This window comes from Cannabis sativa, unplaced genomic scaffold (assembly GCF_029168945.1).
Source record: "Cannabis sativa cultivar Pink pepper isolate KNU-18-1 unplaced genomic scaffold, ASM2916894v1 Contig2, whole genome shotgun sequence".
In the NCBI taxonomy this organism is placed as follows: Eukaryota; Viridiplantae; Streptophyta; class Magnoliopsida; order Rosales; family Cannabaceae; genus Cannabis; species Cannabis sativa.
This window is the reverse complement of record NW_026870038.1, coordinates 941,196-967,613: the sequence shown is the minus strand read 5'-3', so window position 1 is coordinate 967,613 and position 26,418 is coordinate 941,196. Positions and strand designations below refer to the sequence as shown.

Sequence of the window (26,418 nt, the reverse complement as noted above, 5' to 3'; positions counted from 1 at the left end):
TCAAATTGTAAATTTTTTTTAAAAAAAAGTTAAAAAAATAATATATGAGGTAATTCCCCTAAACTTTATAATAGTGTATTGAAATAAGTCACTTATTAATATGTATAGATAACAAATTATTGTGTCTTGGTTCTTACTATTTTTATGATTGTATTATAATAAATTAACTTTTTTATGAAATAGGGTGTTTGTATATAAATTGTTGCACTTCTATTGTGAATGATTACATCTTTTATGAGAGGATGCACCTCTATTGAAAAGATATAAACAAATATACTAAAATATAATAAAATTGTTACCACATAACAAAATGTGTTGTATAGATATTTATATAATAGGTAAAAATTATTTACTCTATAATTTTCACACCATGGTTATTTAAAGTGACTTTAAGAAATATTAGAATTTAATTCACATTCTTATTACATAAATATATGGGTCTCCATCCACCTAAAATCCTAAAGCCATGTACAAAAAATCAGGTATTTATATATAAACTTATGAGGTTTAGGCTTTCCAAATAGTGTCTATCATGAGTAGATGTCTTTTATTTATTATTATTTTTGAAAGGATGTAACTCTTAAAATATATAGTAATATAAATCTTTGTAAAAATTTAACTTTTAATTTGGTATATTCTGTTTAAAAACACAATAAATCTATTAAGACACAAAATAAGACACGATAAAAATACTTACATTCCTGCTGTTATGGCCACACCGAGTATAACAGCCTCAGATAGGAATACAAAAATGAGACCGAGTGAGTTGAACATCGAGAGATAAGTGGCTCCTTTAATTGAGATTGCCCACGTCAGTAGGCAAAATGTGGCGGCTGTACCAAGTGCCCCCTATAAAATTAGATTATATAATAATGTTATTAGGCAGATTTCACACCAAAAAGTCAAAATCAAATTAGGACATGAATTAATAAATAAGCTTACTGAGTAAACTATTGTAAGGAGTTGTAAATTCCAGCCTAATCTCCATGAACCTACACTTCTATCTATACACAAACCAATTACCACAGATTGCACAACTCAGTAAGACATGTCAATAGAGTTGCCCAATATTTATATGGAAATATTTGCTTCAACTTAACCTGTGTTTTGTAACACATAAAAACATAATTTAGAGTCAATTGTAAGTAAGTATTCTTCTTATTAATGAAAAAAACATATAAATATATATATATCAATCAATATATATAATGAAAAACACACAATTTGTCATGTGACAATTTATATGTCATTTTTTTTTTCAATCTCTCTTCTCTTAATGGGTGATATTAGGAAATTTTGAATTTTTATGATTAATTTTTTTAATTAATTAGAAAAATTTCTCATTTTTACATTATATGGGCTGAGATTGGTCCATCAACTGAAAAAAAAAATAATAAAAAAAAGATTTTTGACAAAAAAGTGATAAAAAAAAGTTGAACGTGACTTAAATATTTTTTCATATAAATATATTTTTGATATAGTGTAAAAAGAAATATTTTTTGATATTTTCTTTAATTAAGTAGTTAAATTAAGCATAAAAATTCAAATTTCTCTTTTATTATTTGCTATCGGGCCAAAATCTAATGATTTAATATTTTTAAAATTAATATTTATAGTTAAAATTTGTTCACAAGTAGCTAATTAATAGTTTTTTTTTCTTTTTCTAAATTTTGGTTGAATTGTTATCTTTTTCTTCTAATTAATTTTAAATTGATACACATAATTTCTATGTTAATTCTATTTTTTTATTTGTTAAAAATAACCATATCTTTCTAGTTTCTATATATTTTGTAAAATACTAAATTGTATTTTTAAAATTCTAACATGTTACTTTTTTTAAATTATAATATCACAATATCATATTTCCTATTGTTATACCACTTAATTAATATTAATAAAAATATTAAGCAACAAGCGTGGTTTAATTATTTAGTTTATATAGGCTGCATTTAGTAACACTTTTTTAATCAGTTTTTGTTTTTAAAATTAAAAAAATAAAAATATTTTTCAAAAACATGTTCTATAAACCTGTTTTCACTTTTTAATTTTTTGATTAAAAATCAAAACTTTAAAAACAAAACAAAATCACTTTTAATTTTTTTTTAAACAGTTTTTTTTTTCTTAATTAATATTTTAGATTCTAACCAAACTCGGACCTAAATTCCTCCCCACGGCCTTGGCGTTGAACCCGACCTCTGACCTAAAATCCGATCCCGAACTTAGACTCGCCTGAAATAAAATCAAAAAATAAAAATAAATTTTACAGTACACATTTTTATTTTTATTTTTGTTTTTAAAATTGAAAAATAAAAATGGTTACCGAATGCATTTTTATTTTTCAAAAACAAAATTTTTACTTTTATTTTATGATTAAAAATTAAAAAACAAAAGTTTTACTAAACGACACCATATTTAATAATAGAGAAATACTAAAGGGCACCATATCGCTATTGGTCTAACTAAGTATCGGGTCCCACATAATTTAATATAACACTTTTTAGTAAGTATTGCTAGCCAATCACAACGTGACATGTCGAGAAGGTGCTAGGCACCATGACTAATAGCAATCCTCTTAATAATAAAAGTGCATAATAAAAGTGCATACTTGTACGAGGAACAATGCAGAATAGGAGAAGCAACCACCAACCAACATGAGAGTGCCAAGTGGCCAATTGTAAGTGATATGGGAATGATTTGAAGTATGATTATGATGATGATGACTTATCATGTGGTACGATTTTCCTTTGTAAAGACCACTTGTAAGTGCTCCACTTACACACATTAATGCCCCAATACATTTCATTTTACCTCCTTTTGTATGTAGATTCAACCTCTCTAACCTACACAAAACCAAAGTCTTAATTAATTACACATTATACATATATATATATATATATACTAGATGAATATTACCTGCCGAGCCACGTAAATATTAGTTTTATTTAAAGTTTTTTTGTTTTTTTTTTGTTTTTTAGAGGTTGGTAACTAAATGCATGATTATATGAACATTTGTTTTATAAAAGTAAATTGTATATCATTATATTTATGGATTCTTCTTACAAATAATAATTACATGGAACTGAATATTAGGCAAAGAGACAAACTCGTTTAGTAATTACCAAGTGGAAGCTTTGCAATATTGGCTTTACTAAAATTACCTAGTAAATAAGTTTACCCAAAGGCTCAAGTCAACATTAGAAGTAGTTGAACATACATTAACACTAAGAAATACATAAACATTAAGCATTAAAAAATGAGGAGAGACGACACGCTCCACAAAAATGATAGCACAGAAATCATTAATATGCTGATAACTTATAAGAATTTAGAATAAGTGACTGCACTTTTGGTGTCACTTTTGCTCCTATATTCACATCAACATGCTCTCCACCAGACACAACTAATCAATAAAAGAAGAGCAGTTAACAACAAATTCCAACATATAACAAAATTAAGCACAATAAAGACTGATTAGGTTCATAGATACAGATTTCCACAAAAAGTCAATTTCAAAACTTTATGATTCATTTCTCATAAATAACCCTTAGATAGCCGCTATTAGAAGAAAAAAAAATTAAAAATCTTTTATTTTTCAGAAGTATTAGTAAACAAACCATTCAAATATAATAAATTCTTTAACACATGGCAATTGAAGAATTGTCAATGAAAATACTGTAAAAAGAAATAAAATACCTTTTAAGTTGACACGAGAAGCAGTCATCCCAGATTGACAAACTAAATCTGCAATTTTAGTAATAAAAGTAAAAAAAAATGATGCAGCATCTAAAAGTTGTTGACCTTTCTAAGAAAAATCAGTTGTTTCACTATTTCATTCCACTTTCCCTAACATTATCCAAATTATTAATCATATGCAGAATGAAACAATTGATACAAATAAAGTATGAAGAGAAACCAGGTTTAACCTGTCCAAATCCAATATCAATATGATTGACATTGCATTAGAAATGGAAAGTGGTTTCTGTATTCTTATTACAAACACTCAATTTAAAGAAGAGAAATATAGGACACCCAATGAATTAATTATGCACATGTAGTAGGAACGAACTATGTGCACACTTTTATATTTTACAATTATTGAGAATGGTATTGATTTGATGGTGTTCTACCTGGTCCGCCTATCCCAAATGCTTCCACATTTATAAAAGCGTCAATGGTCTCACGCCACTTATGAGTCATCATAAAACCATGTGAGAAATCATCATAATTACCATCAGACATTATGATATGTACAATGAGCATAAAGTTACAACTTATAAGGGTGAGTCATAGTTTCAGTTGTGGAATTGATCCAATAAAACATCTTACCAGCATAAAAGGTTCCTCAGCACCATTAAAAAGAAATATAATAGGCTGAGGAGGTACTCAACCAGAGTCCGTAATAAGTTTCAACAATTCCAGTATTGATGCTGCACAAAAAAAGATGAAGCAATTGTTACCATCAGGCCAAAAAGAGTAACAATTAAAAAAAAAACTTTTGTTTTGTGTACCCACCAACACATCACTGGTGCCTGGAGAACCAAGTGGGCTATCAAAATGGTCGTTCAACAGTACAGATGAATCATAATCTTGTTGTGAATCTGCAAATGATACCCTGCCATTAAAATTTAATTATTTTGTGATGCTATTTCCTTAAAAACTTGAAAGATGAAAATGCGAATGCTTCACTGTTACAAAATATGCATAAGCAGAGAGGGTCTTTATAGTCTGGTCAACAGGTGCCCCAGCCTTGACAAGCATGATAATGACTCGTGGCTTTTGAATTGAGTTAACGAAAGATTCGGGGTCATGGAACTCGTACACAGGAAGGTCACCTTCTAGTTTTGCTCTTTCAACAGTCTCATCAACTTTGGAGGTAGTTCTGTTATAAACAGAAATTGGAAATCCTTTTTCTGCAATGTTGAGTGCCAAATTCTGGCCCATGACAGCCAAACCAACAAGGCCTATTCGAGTAGGTGTTGAGGGGGGTGCCATAGTTTTCCCTGCACAGAATTTGAACTTGCTAGTAAGACAAATGTTTCTCATGGCTACAAAGAAATCTAGGAACCATAAAAACTTACAAAAATAATTAGATGATATCAAACAAAAGTCAAATTTTCATGTCCATACCAAATTGAGTTTCAAAGAGCGAAAATAGAAACTGAAACAATGAATTTCATCTAATTGAAGTCCAACTAATATAATAAATCAATATAACAACATCATGGTTTTTCACTAAAATAAAATATATTTGTTTTCTACAGAATTTTAGCAGAACTCCACAATCTTTAAGATGCAAAAAGAGCTAACAATTGCAAGGTAAAGATCAGTAGGAACCCTAAACAAGATTAGTGGACCTACACACTTAATTAAAGAATACTAAAAAAATTAAGGTAGGTGAAGCCGTTTTTCTATCTACAAGTCCAAATAATATTAACATAATTTGATCGTAATTGAAACTTGTCAAAAGGTTGGTCAAAATAGACCAAGTATTCATGACAAAGCTAACATTTCAAGGGAGATAATCATCTGATGATATCCCAATCCCAAGAAGTAAAATTTTGTCAAATAATTTTAAAATCAAATAAATCACAATGAAGAAAAGAACACGCAAATTGATTATAAATAAATAATTTTGCAGTGCTCAAACGCGTCAACCTAAATACAATTACAACAATCAGAGGCAAGCACTCCAGGCCTACCAGACAGTCAGAGCTACTCCGACTCTCCACCAACAGATCCGTCGTCGCCGTCGTCGTTTTTACAGAATCCCGCTTCACCTGTTTTCTTGGTTGTCAAACACAAACCACTATTCAATCACACCAAAATCCAAACGCAAAAAGAGAAAGAGGCGAAGGCTTTTCCCGAGGAACTGTAGAAAAGGATCGACGATTCAATTTAATCCCCGGATCAAAGCCAGACCGATGTCTGGGATTTTGGATTGTGAGAATTTTAAGAGAAACAAAAGAGTTTTCAGAGAGAGAGTTTTCAAAGAGAGAATATGTAGATTTGACAGTCACGATTCAAAAAATGGTGGACGATTGTTTTTGGGGTTAAATTTAACAGAATATTCTTTTATTTGTAAAGCATATTCTGTTAAACCAAGAATTGCCGTTAGATAGGCACTTTTAATATATAAAGATATATACAGATATTTATGTAATGATCTTACCTGAGTAGGATTGATAAGACAAAGGTGACAATCAGAACTAAGTTGAGGAAATTTGTTGCATAAGTAGCTGTTGTATCTCTCAGCCCAATAAAAATAATCCCATACATGCTACCCTGCACATATATAAATATATATATATATAAATTATTATTATTATTATTATTATTATTATTAAACAAGTCATCTAAAGCATTTGTTTATCATTTGTTTATCACAACCGCTTTGAGAAGAACTTCCTTACCTCCAATGGAGAAAAGTTTATCATTCCAACCTTTCATAAGCTTCCAAATACGTTCCTTAATCTCACTAAACATTTGTTTCTTATATCTTTCCGTATAAGCAGGCAGCCCCAAATATTTCTCATGGCATTCACTAATCGGAATCCCAAGAATATGTTGGAAAGAGTCCTTGACGGCAGCAGGGGTATTAGGGGAGAAAGACAATATAGATTTGACTAAATTAAGTTGTTGTCCCGAGGCTCAATGATAAATATCCAGAGCTCTCTTAATAGCTCCACATGACCGATCATCTGCTTGGCAAAATAGGAGACTATCATCAGCAAAAAATAAATGAGTAATAGAAGGAGCTCGGCGAGCCACAGCAAATCCCTTTAACCTCCCTATGCTTTCTTCATATTGTAGCAGCCTTGAGAGACCCTCAGAACAAATTAAAAAAAAGTAAGGTGATAAGGGATCCCCTTGTCGCAAGCCTCGTTGTGGAGATATAGAGCCCATAACAGTCCCATTAAGAAGAAAACTGAAGGTGTTCGTGTGGAGACATGTCATAATGAGAGAAATCCAGCGAATATTAAAGCCCATCTTACCCATAACAGCAGCAAGAAACGACCATTCCACTCTATCAAAGGCCTTACTCATATCTAACTTCAGAGCAGCATACCCTTTTCTACCTTTCTTCCGATGTTTAATACCATGAATCATTTCAAAAGCAACGAGGACATTGTCAGTGATCAACCGAACCAAAAGGAATGCACTTTGAGTTTCAGAGATAACCATTGGAAGGATATCCTTAAGCCGAAGGGCAAGCATCTTAGAGATGAGTTTATAGATAACATTACATAGGCTGATAGGCCGAAAGTCTTTCATCGATCTTGGTTTTTTGACCTTAGGAATGAGCGTTAATAATGTCTTATTAAAAGCAGCTAGGTTACCTCCTTCGTTAAGAACATGTAGAACCATTTTCGACACAGATTCACCCACGATATGCCAATGGTGTTGGTAAAACATAGCTGACATGTAATCTATCCCAGGGCTTCTATCCGATCCCATTGTTTTTAAAGCCGAAAGAACATCAGCCTCAGTGAACTCCTTTGACAAATATTCATTATGAGAATCCTGAACAGTAGTGGGGATAGTTGAGAGGACATGAGAGAGAGCCCAATGATCCTCCTCTTGAGCAGTAAAAATGGTAGTGAAATAAGTAGAAATGATATCAGCAATACCCTCCCTAGAAGTGACAGTGTGACCATGATCATCCACCAACGAAGTAATATTATTATTAACATTCCGCGCTTTGGCTTTAGCATGGAAAAATTTGGTATTGCGATCTCCCTCTTTTAACCAGTCAATCCGAGAACGTTGTTGCCAATAAAGCTCCTCCTTAGCAAGAAGATCACCCAAAATGTTTTCGGCCTGTTGAATATTATTTTGTGGACTGTGCTGCAGATTCATATCAGAATGGTGAAGAGACTGCTGTCTAGCAGGGGCCGAATGAAGATTATGAACCTTCTTTTGGGCTTGGGAAATATCAGTCTTCAATTTACCATATTTATGAACATGCCAGGTCTGTAGTTGATCCGCACAAGTCTTCAATTTACCCAAAAAATCTGAGATAACATCTCCCCTAGAATTCTGAGACCAACAATTAGAGATAATATCAACATTGTCTTGATCATGAAGCCACATTTTCTCAAATCTAAACCGAGACCGTCTGCGGGTAGCTGGGGCAGATTGCATATTAAGAAGAATTGTGTACCTACCAAATAAAGTTGTTAAATTAATTAATATAGATACAATATTTGTTAAAAAAATAGAAATATACTAAATACTGAATATTTTTTTTTGACGCGGTGATCCAGATCACACATGATTAACAAAGCAGCAATCCACAATCGGCGGCGGCACCTCCTCGAACCAGGATAGCTCATTGTCTAACCGAAGAGCATGTTTTGCCAAACCATGTGCTGCAGAATTCGTATTTCGAGCCACATGGGACAAAACTGCTCCCGGGAGTTTAGACAATAAAGCTATGACATCCTCAAAAAGCACACCCAGCTCGTTGAAAAAAACCTTTCCTTTGTTTATAGCTGTGACTAGAGACAGAGAATCGGAAAAAACCTCTTTAATTTGGATTCCGCATGAAAGAGCCCAATTAAGTCCAAACAAAAGTGCCAAGGTCTCCGCTTGTAAAACAAAGATACTTCCTGAAGACATAACAACCCAGAAAACACCAAAATGAGAATTATGAGTCAAAGTTAAAGGCAAACTACCACAAGAGACGCAACCCCAAAACGATAAAATCAACAATGCTAAAAAAGAATAAAAGGAAAAAACTAGCCAAAGGGATAACCCTTTGGCTAGTGAAAGAACACCATAAAACATAAAATAAACATTTTCCCCAAAAAGGGCAAAAACATATAAGTCTTGATACATTCAAGCCTGATACAAGTGCACTCCAAAACTAGCCTACCAATGATTAACTAATCAGTCTAAAAATACCTATCCACATTATATAAACACCACCAAGTACTGCTCAATCACTTAGCTAGAAGCATATTTTAAAACTTGTTACATCAGACCTAGCCCTTTTAGCAATTAAGATATAAAAAGACCCTACATCATCTGAAACATATAGAACCAAACCTAATATTATTCAAACATAAAACCGCCCCATGTATAACGTTTGGAAACTTGTTCCAAACACTATGCTATAAAATTTAAGGTTAATACAAATCGAAAAAATTTCCTTAAAGATAAAGAACTGTCTACCTTTGAGAGGCTTGCAAACTGCTGCCCTCACCCTTCTATCTTCTGAAAGGATAATAGCCCCTAAGCCAACTGAACTTGTATTATTCAGTACTGCTGCATCAACCATAAGTATTGTATGTCTCTGTTCTTCTTGAGGATCCCTATGTAGAACTTTTGAATTATTTCTATTTCTTTGAATAGGAAGGCTACTAACCTTGGCTCCATCACGAGCAGATACAACAGTTCCATAATAACTGTCACTCCAATTAACAATCTGTTGTGGTTGTCCTAAATGTTGACCATGAGTAATTTTGTTTCTCTCCGTCCATATGACCCAAGCACTAATATTAGTTTTCTCAAACAAATCCTTTTCTACCACCTCGGCAGCATATAATATCACATTTTTAAAATCAATTACCTCTCTCACCTCATGTAGAAATGTAAACTCCAGAAGTTTCCAAATTTCTTGTGCAAAGGGACACCAGAAAATAGCATGAGCATTAGACTCTCCTCCAAATCCACATAACTCACATGAATTATTAGAAACTATTTTTCTTTTTTCCAATCCAATGCGCGTTGGCAAGATTTCATGGAAACCCCTCCACGCAAAATGTAAAATTTTCCTGGGTATTTTTAATCCCCAGAATTGCTTCTACCATGTTAAGAACACATCACTAGCTGATGAGGGTAATGACTTATCCAAAGTCATTGCAGTGTTATATCCACTGCCTACAGAATAATTACCATGATTAGTATAATGTCAAAACCACGCATCTTCATGATTGAATGGACTCAACGGGATGGATGAAATACATTCTGCATCTGGAGGATTAAAGTGCTGATGTATTACGGTAAAATTCCAACATCCAGGCGACCCAATAAGATCTGACACTCTTGCCACCTCATACGCTTGAGCTGAGCTAGGAAGGAAAGAAGGTGGTCTTGGTAACCATGGGTCTCTGAATGTCCTTGTATCTTTACCATTTCCTATACTCCGTCTAAGACCCTTTAATAACAAATCTCTACCCCATAGAATTCCTTGCCAAGTTGGTGACGGATATGATCCCTTTTCTGCCTCTAGAATATTTGTGAGCCTGAAATATCGTGCTTTCAAAACTTGAGCCAATATTGATTTGGGGTTCATTAAGATCATCCATGCCTGTTTTGCCAAAAGAGCTTGATTATACTGGCTGAACCGTCTAAAACCTAAACCTCCATCACTCTTTGGTTTACAAATCTTATGCCAAGCTCTCCAATGAATTTTATGTTTGTTGTCAACTGATCCCCACCAGTATCTTGCTATCAATTTTTCTATCTCTTCCCCGATACCTCTGGAATTTTAAAACATGACATTTGGTAGGTGGGCATTGCTTGGATAACAGCTTTGACCAGTACTTCCTTACCCCCTTGTGAAAAAAGTTTTGCCTGATACTCATGAAGTTTTGCCCATATTTTATCCTTTATTGGTCTAAAAATCTCAGTTTTGTTCTTTCCACCTATCATAGGTAAACCCAAATATTTTTCAATGGCCTCCGTTGTCTGCATATTTAAGGCTTCTGAATACAGTTTCCTCATTTCTTCCTTTGTATTTGACGAAAAACAGAGAATAGATTTATTGAAATTTATTACCTATAAATTCGAAAGAAAGAATCAAAGCATAAAGTTACTTATCCAACTTTTAAAGCAAATAACATTTGGTAATTAATATAATAATGAATTAAAATTCCAATTACCCATACTACCAACTTTTTACCTATCCTGAGCACCTTGAATAAACTCCAAAAATTTGTTGGATTGAATGCAATGATCCCTCATTAGCCGCCAAGAAGAGTAAACTATCGTCAGCGAAGAATAGATGATTAATAGAGGGAGCTTCTCTCGCCACTTTTAGACCAAATATTTCTTTCTTGCTTTCTGCCTGCTTAATTAAAGCCGAGAGACCTTCTGCACAAATGAGGAAAAGATAAGGAGATAATGAATCACCTTGTCTTAACCCTCTATTTGGAATGAATTTTCCATAAATGGTACCATTAAATTGGAAGGAGTAGGATACAGTTGAAACGCACTTCATAATAATATGAACCCATTCTGCCTTAAAACCCATCTTCAACATAACATCATAGCCACATAACATCGCCTACCATCTTTCCTCGCTTTTAGGTTGTGCAGGCATTCATAAGCAATGAGAACACTATCGGTAATGAGTCTTCCAGGAACGAAGGCACTTTGGTTCCCACTTATAACTAATGGTAAAAGAATCTTGAACCTATTAATTAGCATTTTAGCGATTATTTTATATGAAACATTACATAAACTAATCGGTCTAAAATCACTAATCGAATCAGGATTCTTGACTTTAGGAATAAGAGTAATCAAAGAATCATTAATAAGTGTCATATCAGCTACTCCCGATAAACAATCAAGAATTGTTTTAGATACTAAAGGTCCAACAATGTCCCAATGCTTTTGGTAAAACATTGCACTCATCCCATCTGGCCCCGGGCTTTAATCTGCTGGCATACTAAACACTGCTTCTTCAATTTCCTTAAGAGAAAAAGGCTTTACCAATGTTTCATTCATCTCATCTGTAACTACTTGTCCCACTGATTGCACCAAATCTTCAATATTCTCAACTGTAGGCACAATTGATGTAAAGAGGGAAGTATAGTATCTTACTAAATACTGAATATTTGTTATTGAATCAAGAGAGAGAATATAGCATTAATTGTAAGATGAAAGTTAATTGTGTGTGTTAACCTTACTTAAGGTTACATAATTTCATTAAAATACCTAATAAATGAGGTTGATATCATTGCTTTTTGAACACAATAATATCTATTTATCTAGTCACAACAAATAATACATTTTGTATATATATGTAATGAGATTGATATGATTGCTTTTTGAAGAGCAATTCAATCTGATGAGCACATTAATCAAATCAAAAACAATATATTCTCAATATTTTTGCAGCTAACATGTGTTGTGAGATCTGTTGGAATAAACCTCCACTTACACTGATATTAAGACTCAATACAAAACAACACAAGGACAGAACTGTAAATACAAGTAAAGCCCTAAGTTGGCCTTCGGCCTCTACTTCCCTAACAGAAATTAGTTAGAATGGATTTGGTTAAATCCACACCTAACTAATTTCTGTAACTAACTAATTAAACACATGCAGAAATAAAACAAGGAACCCTAGATCTATATATACCTGCACTCAAACTCAGATCAATACGGTTGAGTGATTACTTCAAGATCCAGGAGTTCTGAACTTGAAGAAGGAGATGAAAAGGACCTCGCATGCACAAGAAAACAAACAGAGAGTTAGACTTTGTTAGGGAGAGAGATTAAACACTAAAACTTGTATTAAATAGAGATTACCAGTCGAAGAAATTACCTGTGACTTGGAATCTCCTCTGATGTACTTCTGAACAGCAAGATCTAGTGGAATCGAGCTCTCATCTTTGAGGAGCAGCTCAAACGGAGACGTAGCCAATTTATTGGTGAACTTCGGGAAAATTTTTGGTGTTTTCTAACTCTAAACTGTTTCTATTTGTGTGTGTGGTTGTGTACAGATCAGATCATTGTAGATCTGATCTGTGTGTTGTGTTTGGGCTTGATTTTCTGGGTTTGCAAAGGTTAGGGTTCGAGTTTCTCTTTGAGAATCTCTCTGCTAGGGTTTCTAGCATTTCAGAGAGAGAGGGATTGAATGAGAAGGTTCTCGATCCCTTCTTAGGTTTTGTTCAAAGACAAAACGAGGTCGTATTGACCTCTGACTTTGAAAAGTCAGGGAAACAGGGAAAGGTCGAAATTGACCTTGGGAAATTGATTTGTTTGTTTGTTGGTGTAGGGGGCAAGATAGTAAAATCCTATCTTAAAAATTCCTACAATGGTATCAGAGCTTGGTTAAAGCTGGAAAAGATCAACATTCAAACTTATCAAGAAGGAGAAAAACTCAAGCAAGAAATCAAGAAACACAAACAAGAAATTCAAGAACTCAACCAGATCAATCTGAAATCTTTAACAAAGGATTTCTGGGACATTTTCTAATAATCTTTATAACTAAATTGCTTATTATTACCTATTTTATCTGGTTTTATTTAACTTCATTAATTATGAGAAATTTAAAGGTTGACATTGACAAATTTGATGGTTCTGGTGATTACAGGATTTGGAGGAGAAAGATTAAGTCACTCTTGGCCCAACAGAAACTATTAAGAGTACTTAATGACCCTATAGAATGGCCAGAAGGGACTACCAAGATTCAACAAGAAGAATACTTGGAAACTGCAACTGGTATCATGATATTTAACTTATCAGATGCCATTATCAGGCTAATTGACAAGGAAGAAACTCCTGCCCAGATTTGGAAGAAACTGGAAGAACAGTTTCAACAGAAATCACTAACCAACAAGATTTTCTTGAAGGAAAGGATCTTTGGTTTTAAAATGAGTTCATCCAAATCTCTTGATCAAAATTTGGATGAATTCTTAAGGATGCACATTGAACTTGCAAATTCTGGGGAAAATGAGGCACTAAGTGATGAAAACCAGGCTATAATTATCCTAAACTCACTACCTGAATCCTACAGAGAAGTTAAAACTGCAATAAAGTATGGTAGGACATCTATAACCCTAGAGGAGGTGATTTCAGCACTCAAATCTAAAGACTTAGAGATGAGGACAGAGAAAGGTGGACATTCAAATGGTGAAGTCAACCTGAGTAGGGGCAGACCAGGTCCAAGAAAACCTTGGAATAACAGAGGTAGAAGTCAGGGCAGAGGTTCAAACAAACAGGGAGGATTTCAAAGAGGCAGATCAAGTTCTAACCCTAGAAACTCTGATGAAACTAATGGTTGTTACAACTGTGGTAAACCAGGGCATTTTAAAAGAGATTGTTATTTCTTAACAAACAAAAACCACATGGACAGGGAGATTCTATATACTCTAACTCTAAACCTAAATCTGATATGCATGATGCTAATATTACTGATGGTTATGAAAGTGGTGAAGTGTACCAAGTTGGACCATCCATCAAAGATGAATGGATCCTTGACTCTGGTTGCACTTTCCACATGACTAATAATAAAACTTTCATGTTTGATTTCAGGAAATCAAATGGGGGCAGAGTTATACTTGGAAACAATCAGACTTGTGATATACAAGGCTCTGGATCTATTAGTTTTAAAATGCATGATGGAATGGTCAGAACTCTAAGTGAAGTTAGATATGTTCCTAACCTAGCCAGGAATCTAATTTCACTAAGTGTTCTAGATGACCAAGGCATTGTTAGCAAGATTGAATCTGGCCAAATGAAAATAAGCAAAGGAGCCCTAACTATCATGAAAGGACACAAAGATGGAGGTTTATACTACTTAAAAGGCACACCTGTTGTACCTTGTAACTACACTGCTCACAGCAACAGTGATGACTCAAATGCAATGCTATGGCACAAAAGGCTAGGACACATAAGTGAAAAGGGACTGCAACTAATGAGTGAACAGAATCTGCTAGGTAAAGACAAGGTATGTAAACTAGATTTCTGTGAGTGTTGTGTGCTTGGAAAACATCATAGATTGAAATTTTCCACTGGCACACACAACACTAAGAAAATACTAGAGTATGTTCACTCTGATCTATGGGGACCAGAGAAAACAAGTACTCATGGTGGCTGTGTATATTTTCTATCTATTGTTGATGATTTTTCAAGGAAAGTTTGGATTTTTCTGTTAAAACATAAAAATGAGGCTTTTTCTAAGTTTACACAGTGGAAAACACTTGTGGAAAATTTAACAAATGAAAAATTAAAAACTCTAAGGACTGACAATGGATTAGAATTTTGTAATGAAGAGTTTAACAATTATTGTAAAGAAAATGGCATACAGAGACACAGGACAGTTAGAATTACACCCCAACAGAATGGAGTTGCAGAGAGAATGAACAGAACCATTCTCAACAAAGTGAGATGCTTACTGTTGCAATCTGGACTATCACAAGGTTTCTGGGGAGAAGCAGCTTTAACAGCTGTGTACTTAATCAACAGGAGTCCATCCAGTGCAAATGGATTCAAAACTCCAGAGGAAAAATGGTCTGGTAAACCTCCTAACCTATCTAATCTTAGAGTATTTGGTTGTGCAGCATATGCACACCAAAGTGTTGGAAAATTAGAACATAGGGCTATGAAATGTGTTTTTCTGGGGTATCCAGAAGGAGTTAAGGGATATAGGCTTTGGGTTTGGGAACAAAGAGGATTTAAAACCATCAATAGCAGGGATGTAATATTTAAGGAAGATATTTTTCCATGTTTGCCTATTTCTTCTAACCCTAGTGCAGGTACAAAAGACACTGAAAATGCAGGTAACACTGCAAATGAATGAACTGGATCTATTCAGGTGGAACAAACAGTGAACACACCTGAACAGAACCAGGGAGATCAGGTTCAGGTGGAACCTGGGGACCAGGTTCAGGTGGAACCTGATGATGATAATACTGGCCTTATTGATGAAGGGACTCAAGAAGACTTGGGGGATTACCAATTGGTCAGGGACAGAGGTAGAAGGGTACCAAGACCTAATCCTAAGTACAGCTTTAATATATGGGATGAAGACATTGCATATGCCTTTATGAGTGAGTTGGAAATGGTCAATAATGAACCTCAATCATATGAAGAGGCCATTAAAGGACCAAATTCCAGGAAATGGAAAGGTGCAATGGATGAAGAGATGGAATCTCTTAAGAAAAACAGAACCTGGATTGTGGTACCTAAACCTAAAGACAAGAGCATAGTTGATTGCAAATGGCTATTCAAGGAGAAAGAAGGCAGAACTAAGAATGCACCTATAAGATATAAGGCCAGGTTAGTGGCCAAAGGGTTTACACAAAAAGAGGGTATAGATTTTAATGAAGTATTTGCACCAGTTGCAAAATACAAGACTATAAGGATAATGCTAAGTCTAGCAACTCAATACAACCTAGAAATAGACCAAATGGATGTTACTACTGCTTTCCTACATGGTGAACTAGAGGAGGAGATCTATATGAGGCAACCTAAAGGCTATATTGAAAATGGGAAGGAAAACTTTGTCTGTAAGCTAGTTAAGTCACTGTATGGGTTAAAAGAGTCACCTAGGCAATGGAATAAAAGGTTTGATGGATTTATGCTAAAAATAGGGTTTTCTAGGAGTTACTATGACCATTGTTTGTACTACAAAGGAACTGATATTAATAAAGTCATATATCTACTTCTGTATGTAAATGATATGCTTATAATCAGTAAGGAAAGAGCAAGAGTAAACACAATGAAGGGCCTACTCAAGACTGAGTTTGAAATGAAAGACCTAGGGGAAGCTACTAAGATTTTGGGAATCTCTATTAAGAGAAACAGAGCAGAAGGAACACTTAGCCTAACTCAGGAAGACTACATACACAAGATAATTGAGAAATTCTCAATGAAGGGATCTAAAATTGCTAGCCAACCTATAACTACACAGTTTACACTATCTAAGAAGCAATGCCCTGAGAGCAAAGCTGAGAAGGAGGAAATGAGTAAAATTCCCTATGCTAATGCTATTGGATCTGTTATGTACCTAATGGTAAGCACTAGACCTGACCTTGCTTATGCTATTAGTGTACTTAGCAGATTCATGACAAATCCTGGTAAGACACACTGGCTTGCTATGAAATGGTTACTAAGGTATCTAATTGGGACAACTAAGCTAGGACTCAAGTACAAGAAACAACAAGGAAGCACAGCAATAGAATGCTTCAGTGATGCAGACTATGCTGCGGACAGAGATAGTAGGAAATCTACATCAGCCTACATACTATTACTAAGGGGGAATTGTGTAAGTTGGAAAGTCCAATTACAACCTGTTGTGGCATTATCCACAACTGAATCAGAGTACATTGCAACTACAGAAGCTATTAAAGAAAGTATATGGGTTAAAGGAGTCCTAGAAGAGCTAAAACTACTAGACTCAAAACCAGTTATTTACTCTGACAGCCAGAGTTGTGTGCATCTATGCAGAAACCCTATGTTCCATGACAGAACCAAGCACATAGAGATAAAGTACCACTTCATCAGAGACAAAGTGACACAGGGACACATAAATATTGACAAAGTACCTACAGAAGAAAACCCTGCAGACATGGGGACTAAGGTGATCACCCTATCTAAGTTTAAACATTGTTTAAACTTAATAGGGTTGGATCAAGGATAATGTGATCCTTTGGATCACAGAGCTATGACCCTCAGAAATGACTCGACCACTAAATTATCAGCTCAGTGAAGGTTTAGGTGGAAATTGTTGGAATAAACCTCCACTTACACCGATATTAAGACTTAATACAAAACAACACAAGGACAGAATAGTAAATACAAGTAAAGCCCTAAGTTGGCCTTCGACCTCTACTTCCCTAACAGAAATTAGTTAGAATGGATTTGGTTAAATCCACACCTAACTAATTTCTGTAACTAACAAATTAAACACATGCAGAAATAAAAACAAGGAACCCTAGATCTATATATACCTGCACTCAAACTCAGATAAACACGGTTGAGTGATTACTTCAAGATCCAGAGGTTCTGAACTTGAAGAAGGAGATGAAAAGTACCTCGCATGCACGAGAAAACAAATAGAGAGTTAGACTTTGTTAGGAAGAGAGAATAAACACTAAAACTTGTATTAAACTGAGATTACCAGTCGAAGAAATTACCTGTGACTTGGAATCTCCTCTGATGTACTTCTGAACAGCAAGATCTAGTGGAATCGAGCTCTCATTTTTGAGGAGCAGCTCAAACGGAGACGTAGCCAATTTATTGGTGAACTTTGGGAAAATTTCTGGTGTTTTCTAACTCTAAACTGTTTCTATTTGTGTGTGTGGTTGTGTACAGATCAGATCATTGTAGATCTGATCTGTGTGTTGTGTTTGGGCTTGATTTTCTGGGTTTACAAAGGGTTAGGGTTCGAGTTTCTCTTGAGAATCTCTCTGCTAAGGTTTCTAGCATTTCAGAGAGAGAGGGATTGAATGAGAAGGTTCTCGATCCCTTCTTAGGTTTTGTTCAAAGGCAAAACAAGGTCGTATTGACCTCTGACTTTGAAAAGTCAGGGAAACAGGGAAAGGTCGAAATTGACCCTGGGAAATTGATTTGTTTGTTTGTTGGTGTAGGGGACAAGATAGTAAAATCCTATCTTAAAAATTCCTACAAGATCAAAATCAAAACTAGTGAAAAATCACAATCAATTTTTTTGAATCAAACGAGAATATTATTAATTTGATCAAAATAAGTGGCAAACAAGATAAATTTAAAAGCAAATCATATGAAAATGTATCAAAAATCAATACCAAAACAAAATTGGCTTACCCTGCTAAAGCATTCCAAAATAGCCAAAACCAAAACCAAACCTTCTTACTACACTTCTTTACTTCACTAACTCTGCAACAACAACAAACAATTCACACACATATATAAATATATATATATACATATATACAAACGAATAGAGCCTTGAAAATATATGAGCCCAAGACGAATTAAATTTTAGAGCCCTCAAAAATATATAAAAAAAAATATAACAAAAGAGTATTATGGGATTAAAATCCATGACCTTGGACATTATGTCATCCACCTCAACCAACTATGCTATAAATATTTGTTGCTTATAATACACTTAAATTTTATTTAAATAAAAGTCTAATTTTTTTTTATCTTTTTATTTTGGGCCCCCGAAAAGTGTGGGCCCTAGGCACGGGCCTAACCCGCTTATGCCTAGGAACGACCCTATATACAAAAGAAAACACATTTTGAAATTGAAAGGGGAAAGAAGTAAAAGAAGAACCTTTCGAAGTAGAAAGCCAAAGGAGCACCACAAAGTGCAACAACCAAATAACGATATGTCATCAAAGCAAACACAAAAGTTCCTTCACCAAGAATGACTCTTGATAGAATTTGCATTCCAGTTAAGAATGCTTGTACCAATAACATTCCAATCACCACTTGTGACCATAAAAACCATTTCTTTCCCAACCCCATTTTCGATTATTTCCCTTTTCTTCTTAATAATAATAATAAGAAGAAGAAGAAGAAAAGGGTTGGTTAGTGGTTGGGTGTAGAAGGGTGTGATGATAAGTCAAACAAAGTTGAGAATGAAACATGGCTATATAGAATGAGAAGAGAGAGATATAAGCTATTATAACACTTTTTATATGTATACAAATATAGATAATGTTATGTATACTTGTTAAGAGTGGCAATTTCATAGGCACTATTCTCACTAGTCTCATTACTTCTACTAAAGCCAATAAAGTTGTAACGTCCCCGCTTCAAGCTTCCATTGGGCCCTTACACCCACGGAATGAATGGCTCTTATACACGAGTACGTCACTCTAGCTACTTCATGGACTGATGACTGACCATACAGACCAACACGAGTGTTTTCAGCGTGCTTTGTCCTCACTCACACGCATCCTGGAAAAACTTTCCAAGAGGTCACCCATCCTTGAAATTGCTCCAGGCCAAGTACGCTTAACTGTGGAGTTCTTTCGAGATGGGCTACCAGAAAACAAGATGCACCTTGTTGATATAGGTAGTACCAATCAATCCATTTAAGCTCTCTTCAACTATGTAGTCTCATACCTACATAGTCTCAGAATCATCTCACTTGACCTTCCCCATACGATGTGAGATTGCACAGCTTACCCGGTATTTCCCCTTACAGATCACGGGACTACTGACTGTCACAAAAGTACTAACCAACCCTTCCAATGTTATAGCTAAAAATCAGATGCACTTTATATATTATAAAAAGAGGAGATTTTAAATTTTAATGGCAAAAAATTATTCTTCTTTAGGTAAGTACACATATAATCCAGCTTGTACAATTCCTCAATTGGAATGTTTAAGGTTTGAATTTTGTTTTGATAAAAGTGAAAGATCTTTTTTTTTGGTATAATAACATATATAATTGATGCACTTGGGGATTTTCGCATGGGAAATTTGATTTTCTATACTTACATATACCTAATATTTTTTCCCTAAACTAATACTTTTTTACATTGAAAATATATGACTACTTTTCCAAAACCCCAAAAATAACATTCTCAAAAACTCTTTTTTTTTTTTAATTTTTCTGGGCTTTTAAGGGGTTGGGTCCGATGGGGCCCGATGCTCGCCCGATAGGGCATGTTTTTGGGTTTTTGAAATCGGGTCCGATGGGCTCGATGCCCGTCCGTGGGCCCGATGGGTTTTTTTGGGTTTTTGAAGTCGGGGGCCCGATGTCCCGTCCGATGGGTCCGATGCCCTTCCGATGGGATCCGATGGGCCCATCGGACCCGACCTTTAAAACCCAAAAAAATTGAAATTTTTGCACAGCATCGGACCTTTTTCTTCTCCGGTGGTGTTCGGCCGGCGTGCGTGCGTGGGTTCGATCAAGATGGTGTGCGTGCGTGCGTGGGTTCGGTTCGTGGATGGTGCTTTGGGTCTCCGTCGATGTGTGTTTACGGTGTTGTGGACGGTGGTGAGGGGCCGGCGTTTTAGGCAGTGGTGAGGGGCCGGCGCTTTGGGCGGTGGTGAGGGGGATCGGGGGTTGTGGTTCGGTCGGTTGAGAGAGAGATGAGGAAGAGAGAGAGAGATGGGGTTGAGTTATGGGAGGGGCAGTATTGGGTTTTAGATAAAATTGTCACATATTTTTAATTTTCATATGTATTCAATTAGGGAAAAAATTATCCCACAATTAATGCATAGATATTCAAATTTACCTTTCAAATTTTAATTAATTCTTTTTGCCTAATATATAAGGTAAGAGATAGGAATATATATTTAATTTGCAATAATTAGGAGGAATTTTACTAGAAATATATTGTTATTAGCTGTAGAGCAAAATAGGATAGAGAAATTTATTTTTTAGATGAAAATAGCCGTTATTTTTACCTGAAATAGTTTATCTCATTACTCAATATAAATAAAAGTGTCAGAAATATATTGGTATTATCTGTAAATATGATAGGGTAGATATATAGTGAAATTTGAATTTCTATGCATGCATTAGGGGATATTTTTTTCCCTAAACTTAAAACAGGGGGTATTGGTAAAATGGGATAACATTTACTTAATTCCCACAATACCCCCCCCCCATTTGAAACCTGCTGCCCTCTCTCTCTCTCTCTCTCTCTCTCTCTCTCTCTCTCTCTCTCTCTCTCTCTCTCTCTCTCTCTCTCTCTCTCTCTCTCTCTCTCTCTCTCTCTCTCTCTCTCTCTCTCTCTCTCTCTCTCTCTCTCTCTCGCTCGGTGCCGCACCCACACACGCAGACCACCCACCCACGGCAGACCACCCACGGCCGACCGCCCTACGTGACGCACGGCCGACCGCCCCCTCATCCCATATCACCCACGCCGACCGCCCAGACCACGCAAAATGTCTAAGATAATTTTTTTTTCAATTTTTTCCTTTAATTTTTTGTGCTTAAATTCATGAAATAGAATAATATGTTGCAATTTTGTGTGAAATGTGTTAGTTAAGGTTAGATTTAGGAAGATTAGGAAGAGATTTGTCGAAAATGGAATTTTTTTAATCGAGCCCGATGGGGCCCGATGCCCGTCCGATGGTCGGGTCCGATGGGGTGGGGGCATGGCTGGAGGTTGAAGATGACAACCCGATGGGCCCGATGGCCCGATATAGGAGGGTCCGATGGGTCCGATTTACGTATAGGGGAAAAGATGGGAAGAGAGGAGTTGATGTAATTGGGGGAGGGTATTTTGGGGAAAACAATAAAGTTGTCGTATATTAAAAATATTGTTAAGTATAAGTTTAGGAAAGAAATTTTAAAGTAATGTAAGCATAGAAATTCAAATTTCCCGATATATATTACTGTCATTTACTCATTTATGAATGATTTTTTTTATTCCAGTATGTTTTCTAATGAAAAGGAAAATTTGAATTTCTATGCATTTTATAAGGGATAATTGGTTAGGAGAACTAATAATTAAGGTAATTTTAAAAATAGGACACTTTTACAAAAACCCTAAAATACCCTTCTCATAATTTCTAACCCTTTCTCTCTCATCTCAACCAAATCTCTCATCTCATCTTGCTCCCACTTCGCACCTTGCACGAACCGAACGGCCAATGCCACCTCCCACCACGAGTCGACCCCCACCTCTGACCGAGACCAGTCCGACGAAGACCCACAGCAGCCCACTCCTACCGAGACGTCGACGGAGACCCAACACCACCTCCCACACAATGTCCAAGGCCAAAGTATGTTTTAATTTTTTAATTTTTTTTTTGTGAGAAAGTGTTAAAGATTGAGTTTGTTTGTGATTGTGTTTGTGAAACTTAAGATTTTGTTAGATTTAGAGAAATTTTTGTCGGATCTAAGAAATGGGTATTATTTTTCTTGGGGAAGAGGAAGACCCGATGGGGTTCGATGGACCGATAGGGGGTCCAATGGTGTCGGTTTGTTCAAAATGGAAATCGGGCCCGATGGGTTCGATGCTCGGACCGATAGGGGGTCCGATGGTCACATTTAGTCTCAAATAGAATCGGGCCCGATGGGTCCGATGCTCGGACCGATAGAAGTCTGATGGTCTCATTTAGTCTCAAATAGAATCGGGCCCGATGGGTCCGATGCTCAGACCGATAGGGTCCGATGGTTATTATATATGACTACTTTTCTTATATGCCCAAATCCTAAATTTATTATTATATATGACGAAATTTAGCTATAAAGTTAAATAAAATATTACACACTTTAAAACTACTTTCTTTATATATATAATTTTGCTAATATTAGTATCTTACAATTAATATCATATTACATTAGATTTAAAAATTATCATTACAGTTATATTATAATACATTATTGTAATACCAACTCTCCTCAATATCAATTCAAAAAAAAAAAGATAACAAATAAGTAATTATTTTAGATACAATTTAGTAGTAATGAAACTTAAGCATGCAAATAGATACTAATTTGTAGTTCTTTTTATTATTATTATTTGGATAACAATAAGTAGTTCACCCAAATACTTAGATACCAATTAGTACAATATGACACCATGAAATATATAATTGCATATCATTACTTTAGATACCAATTAGTACCAAATTACATATCATACTAATAAGTATCATAATATAATACTAACAAGTAGATAAAAATAAGACCACATATATTATTAAACAAAAAAATCATATTAAACAGCCGATTTGATTCAACTTTTAAATAAAATGAAAAAGAAAAAAATCTTCTAAAGAAAATATTTAGATAATACTTAATATAAAAAGATAAAACTAAAACTGAAAATAAAGTAAAAGTTTTAAAAATCACGTTATTGATACTTTAGGAAAAAAAATATTACTATAGTAAAAGTAATTAATGGTAATTAATGGTATGATAGTTATTATAAAATTGGTTAGTTAGACTATTTAATATTAAAATATGAGTATAATAAAATGTGTCTTATATATTTGTAAATATTTACATTTTAAAGTGTTCATATGTAAAATTTTCTTATTTAATTAGTGTTGGCCCAGGGCTCGATAGGGCCTGATATATGGCCCAATACCCTCAGTAATTTTTAATTTTTTTTTATTGCTCGATTATGTTGTGTATTGTTAATTTTTTTTGTTATATTCGATTTTTAATTAATATTTTTTTTTGTTTAATTAAAAATATATACTGGTGGGTTGAGACATGACTTTGATAATTTATAACACTTAGTGATTATACTTAATATTTTGATTAGTTAGTAAGTTGTTACTAGGTCAAAATAAATTTCTTGAATAGATAATGTTTTATTTTATGGGGTTGTAATTTGCAATTTTATTATTTATATTAAAACATAAAAGTTTATTGAATATTATGGAGTTCTAGAATTGACTTTCAAATAAATAATCCATTCATACTTGCAATAATTAATAAAAAAAAAATATAGAAAACCAAATTTTTACTTGCAGCTATTTTTTCTGGTATTTTTTGCAGTCTTCCAAAGTTTCACGGCTTTTACTTCCAGTGTCAAAACATTACACTGGTCGTGTGACTTGGCGGGGCAGTAGTTGGTATTACCCCAAAGTGAAAGCTAAGTTTATGGAAATGCAGTTATTGGAAAGGGTGAAGGAGGAATCCCTCTCCTTTCAAGCATTTTTTTGTGAGAGAGTCATTAGCATTTTTGGGTGCACTTATCCATCAGCTCTTCATGCATAAGATCAAATCAAATAAGGATGATGAGGTGCATTTTTACATTGCAAAGAAGAGATGTCGATTCGCCCGCGCTGAGTTTGCCCTGGTGACTGGGCTTAACATGTTACGTGGACCTACTGAGGCTGAGGTTGAAGAGAAGGCAAAGTCAGACTGTTTGATAGTAGAATACTTTAATCAGGAAGCCTCTTGCGTTCTTAGTTGTGTTGTTGAAGCTCTCAGCCCAGTTGCTCGTCATTACATTGTAACGTACCCCTGGAAAGTACGACCGAACCCATTTTTCAAATCCAATTTCCTCAAGATATTGTGCAACCGCAACATTCATTGCCCGAATATTCTCAAATTCTCTATGAAACTCTAATCTTGAATACGTGTAGGCACACGTGTAAATGTCATTCGTGAAGACGTCAGTCTTGAACTTGTGGTTGACGTTCATAATAATGTGGTGGTAGCATGCACCGTGGTGTGCATCAGGGAACACAATATCCAAAGCACGAACAATGCTTTGATGCCTATTTGAAACAAATGCTAAGTTCTCAATATCACCAATCTCTTTCAATTTTCTCATAAAATAGGTCCAGGAATTGTGGTTTTCACTGTTAACTATAGCAAAAGCTATAGGAAAGATATGACTCCCTGCATCTAGTGCCACTGCACACAACATTTGCCCACCATACCTAGTCTTCAAGAAAGACCCATCAACGCATACAACAGGTCGACAAAATCGAAACCTCCGAATACAAGGACCCAGAGAGAAGAAACAATACTTGAAGCGACCATCTTCTACCACAAAATCCGTGATTGTACCTGGATTTCTCAACTGTAGCATGTGCAAGTAACTAGGTAATTTCGAGTACGAATCTTCAAGTGTACCCCGAGCTAGGTGTAGTGCCTTCTCTCTGCACCTCCATGCCTTTTCATAACTCATTTGGATCCCGTAATCCTTGTGCATACTTTTTCTTATATCATAGGCCAAGTGATCTGAGCCGTCAGTTGCGAACTTATCCTTAATTAGATGGGCAACAATCAAAGGTGATGTTTGACGGTTATCTTTTCCTCGAAGATTAAGAGAACATGTATGTACATTATGAAATGTACTCACCTCAAACATGTTAGAAAGTACGTACTTCTTCGCTCTTAATCTCCACCCACAATCTGTATCCTTACATGTGACGTACCAAATATCAGTACCGGACTTCCTAACGTTGTAGTCAAACCCTTTCTTCATTGCATACAAGCCAACAACCATCTTTCAATGCTCTTTGTCTCTAAAAAAATTTCCCACATGTAACTCCCCGCCTGCTGTGCCACCCGTAGATATATAATGACTATGATCCTCGATGTCTTCTCTTGTATACATTTTCTCCTTGAATTTACCGTAACTTGTCGAAGAAGAAAATGGATCGCTCAATCCAGTCACATTGGTCCCTCGAGCATCAGTAGGACCACTAATATCGTTAGTCTCTCTACTATTATTAGGACCTGTACTGTCAGTAGTTCTTCTAGCATTACTAGTTTCGCCTGGACGACTACTACTAGTACCAGGTGTTTGACAATTTTCTCTACGAGGTATTCTTTTCCGTGTCGGTGGCCTTGGTGGTATTTGGTACGATAATAGAGTCAAGTTCAAAGCTACAGCAACAGGGGCCTCTGTACCTTGGTCGTCTCTTACGCCATCATTGCCCTCAACATAACATTCAGGGTCTGGACCATGAAATAAAACCATCAATGAAGGGCATTTGTGCTACAATATCAGCACTCGACATCATAGTGTTTAATTCAGGTAATACATCCGCAACAAACACCTCTGGATTTGTTTCTGGAACAAAACTCCCAACCTCGCTACGATTATCCTTAACAGAACTTGGTGTGGGACTAGGATCGACACAAACATTCTTCTTTAACAAAGTCACAAACAAAGGAGTAAATTCATCTGGCTTCTTCGCAAGTGTAGATAAAAAGTACCTTGCACGCTTATCATTTCCAATAACTCCAGGGCGATACTCATAGCCTTTCCTGTACTTGTAATCTACTTCCAATTTCAAGTCATACTCCACTTT

At 35.2% G+C, this 26,418-nt stretch overlaps 2 protein-coding genes across 11 annotated transcripts; both read right to left on the bottom strand.

Moving 5' to 3' along the window:
- Nucleotides 1–3,107: 3,107 nt before the first annotated feature.
- On the bottom strand, nucleotides 3,108–6,129 carry LOC133033037 (6-phosphogluconate dehydrogenase, decarboxylating 1-like). Of its 10 annotated transcripts, none has more exons than XR_009685503.1 (5): nucleotides 5,700–6,129; nucleotides 4,509–5,000; nucleotides 4,327–4,427; nucleotides 3,694–3,741; nucleotides 3,108–3,400 (listed from the first exon to the last, which is right to left on the bottom strand). XR_009685503.1 is itself a non-coding variant. In XM_061107571.1 (4 exons), the coding sequence occupies exons 2-4, from the start codon at nucleotides 4,990–4,992 to the stop codon at nucleotides 4,384–4,386; spliced, it is 294 nt and encodes a 97-aa protein (XP_060963554.1). In that variant the 5' UTR covers nucleotides 4,993–5,000; nucleotides 5,700–6,128; the 3' UTR covers nucleotides 3,933–4,383. The 10 variants fall into 10 exon arrangements, 2 of the variants coding, with proteins under 2 accessions (XP_060963554.1, XP_060963555.1); XR_009685500.1 differs by having other exon boundaries at nucleotides 4,128–4,427; nucleotides 4,513–5,000; nucleotides 5,700–6,128; XR_009685501.1 differs by having other exon boundaries at nucleotides 4,513–5,000; nucleotides 5,700–6,126.
- An 18,377-nt stretch (nucleotides 6,130–24,506) lies between these two features.
- On the bottom strand, nucleotides 24,507–25,607 carry LOC133033070 (uncharacterized). Its single transcript, XM_061107628.1, has 2 exons — nucleotides 24,854–25,607; nucleotides 24,507–24,715 (listed from the first exon to the last, which is right to left on the bottom strand). The coding sequence occupies exons 1-2, from the start codon at nucleotides 25,605–25,607 to the stop codon at nucleotides 24,507–24,509; spliced, it is 963 nt and encodes a 320-aa protein (XP_060963611.1).
- Nucleotides 25,608–26,418: the final 811 nt, after the last annotated feature.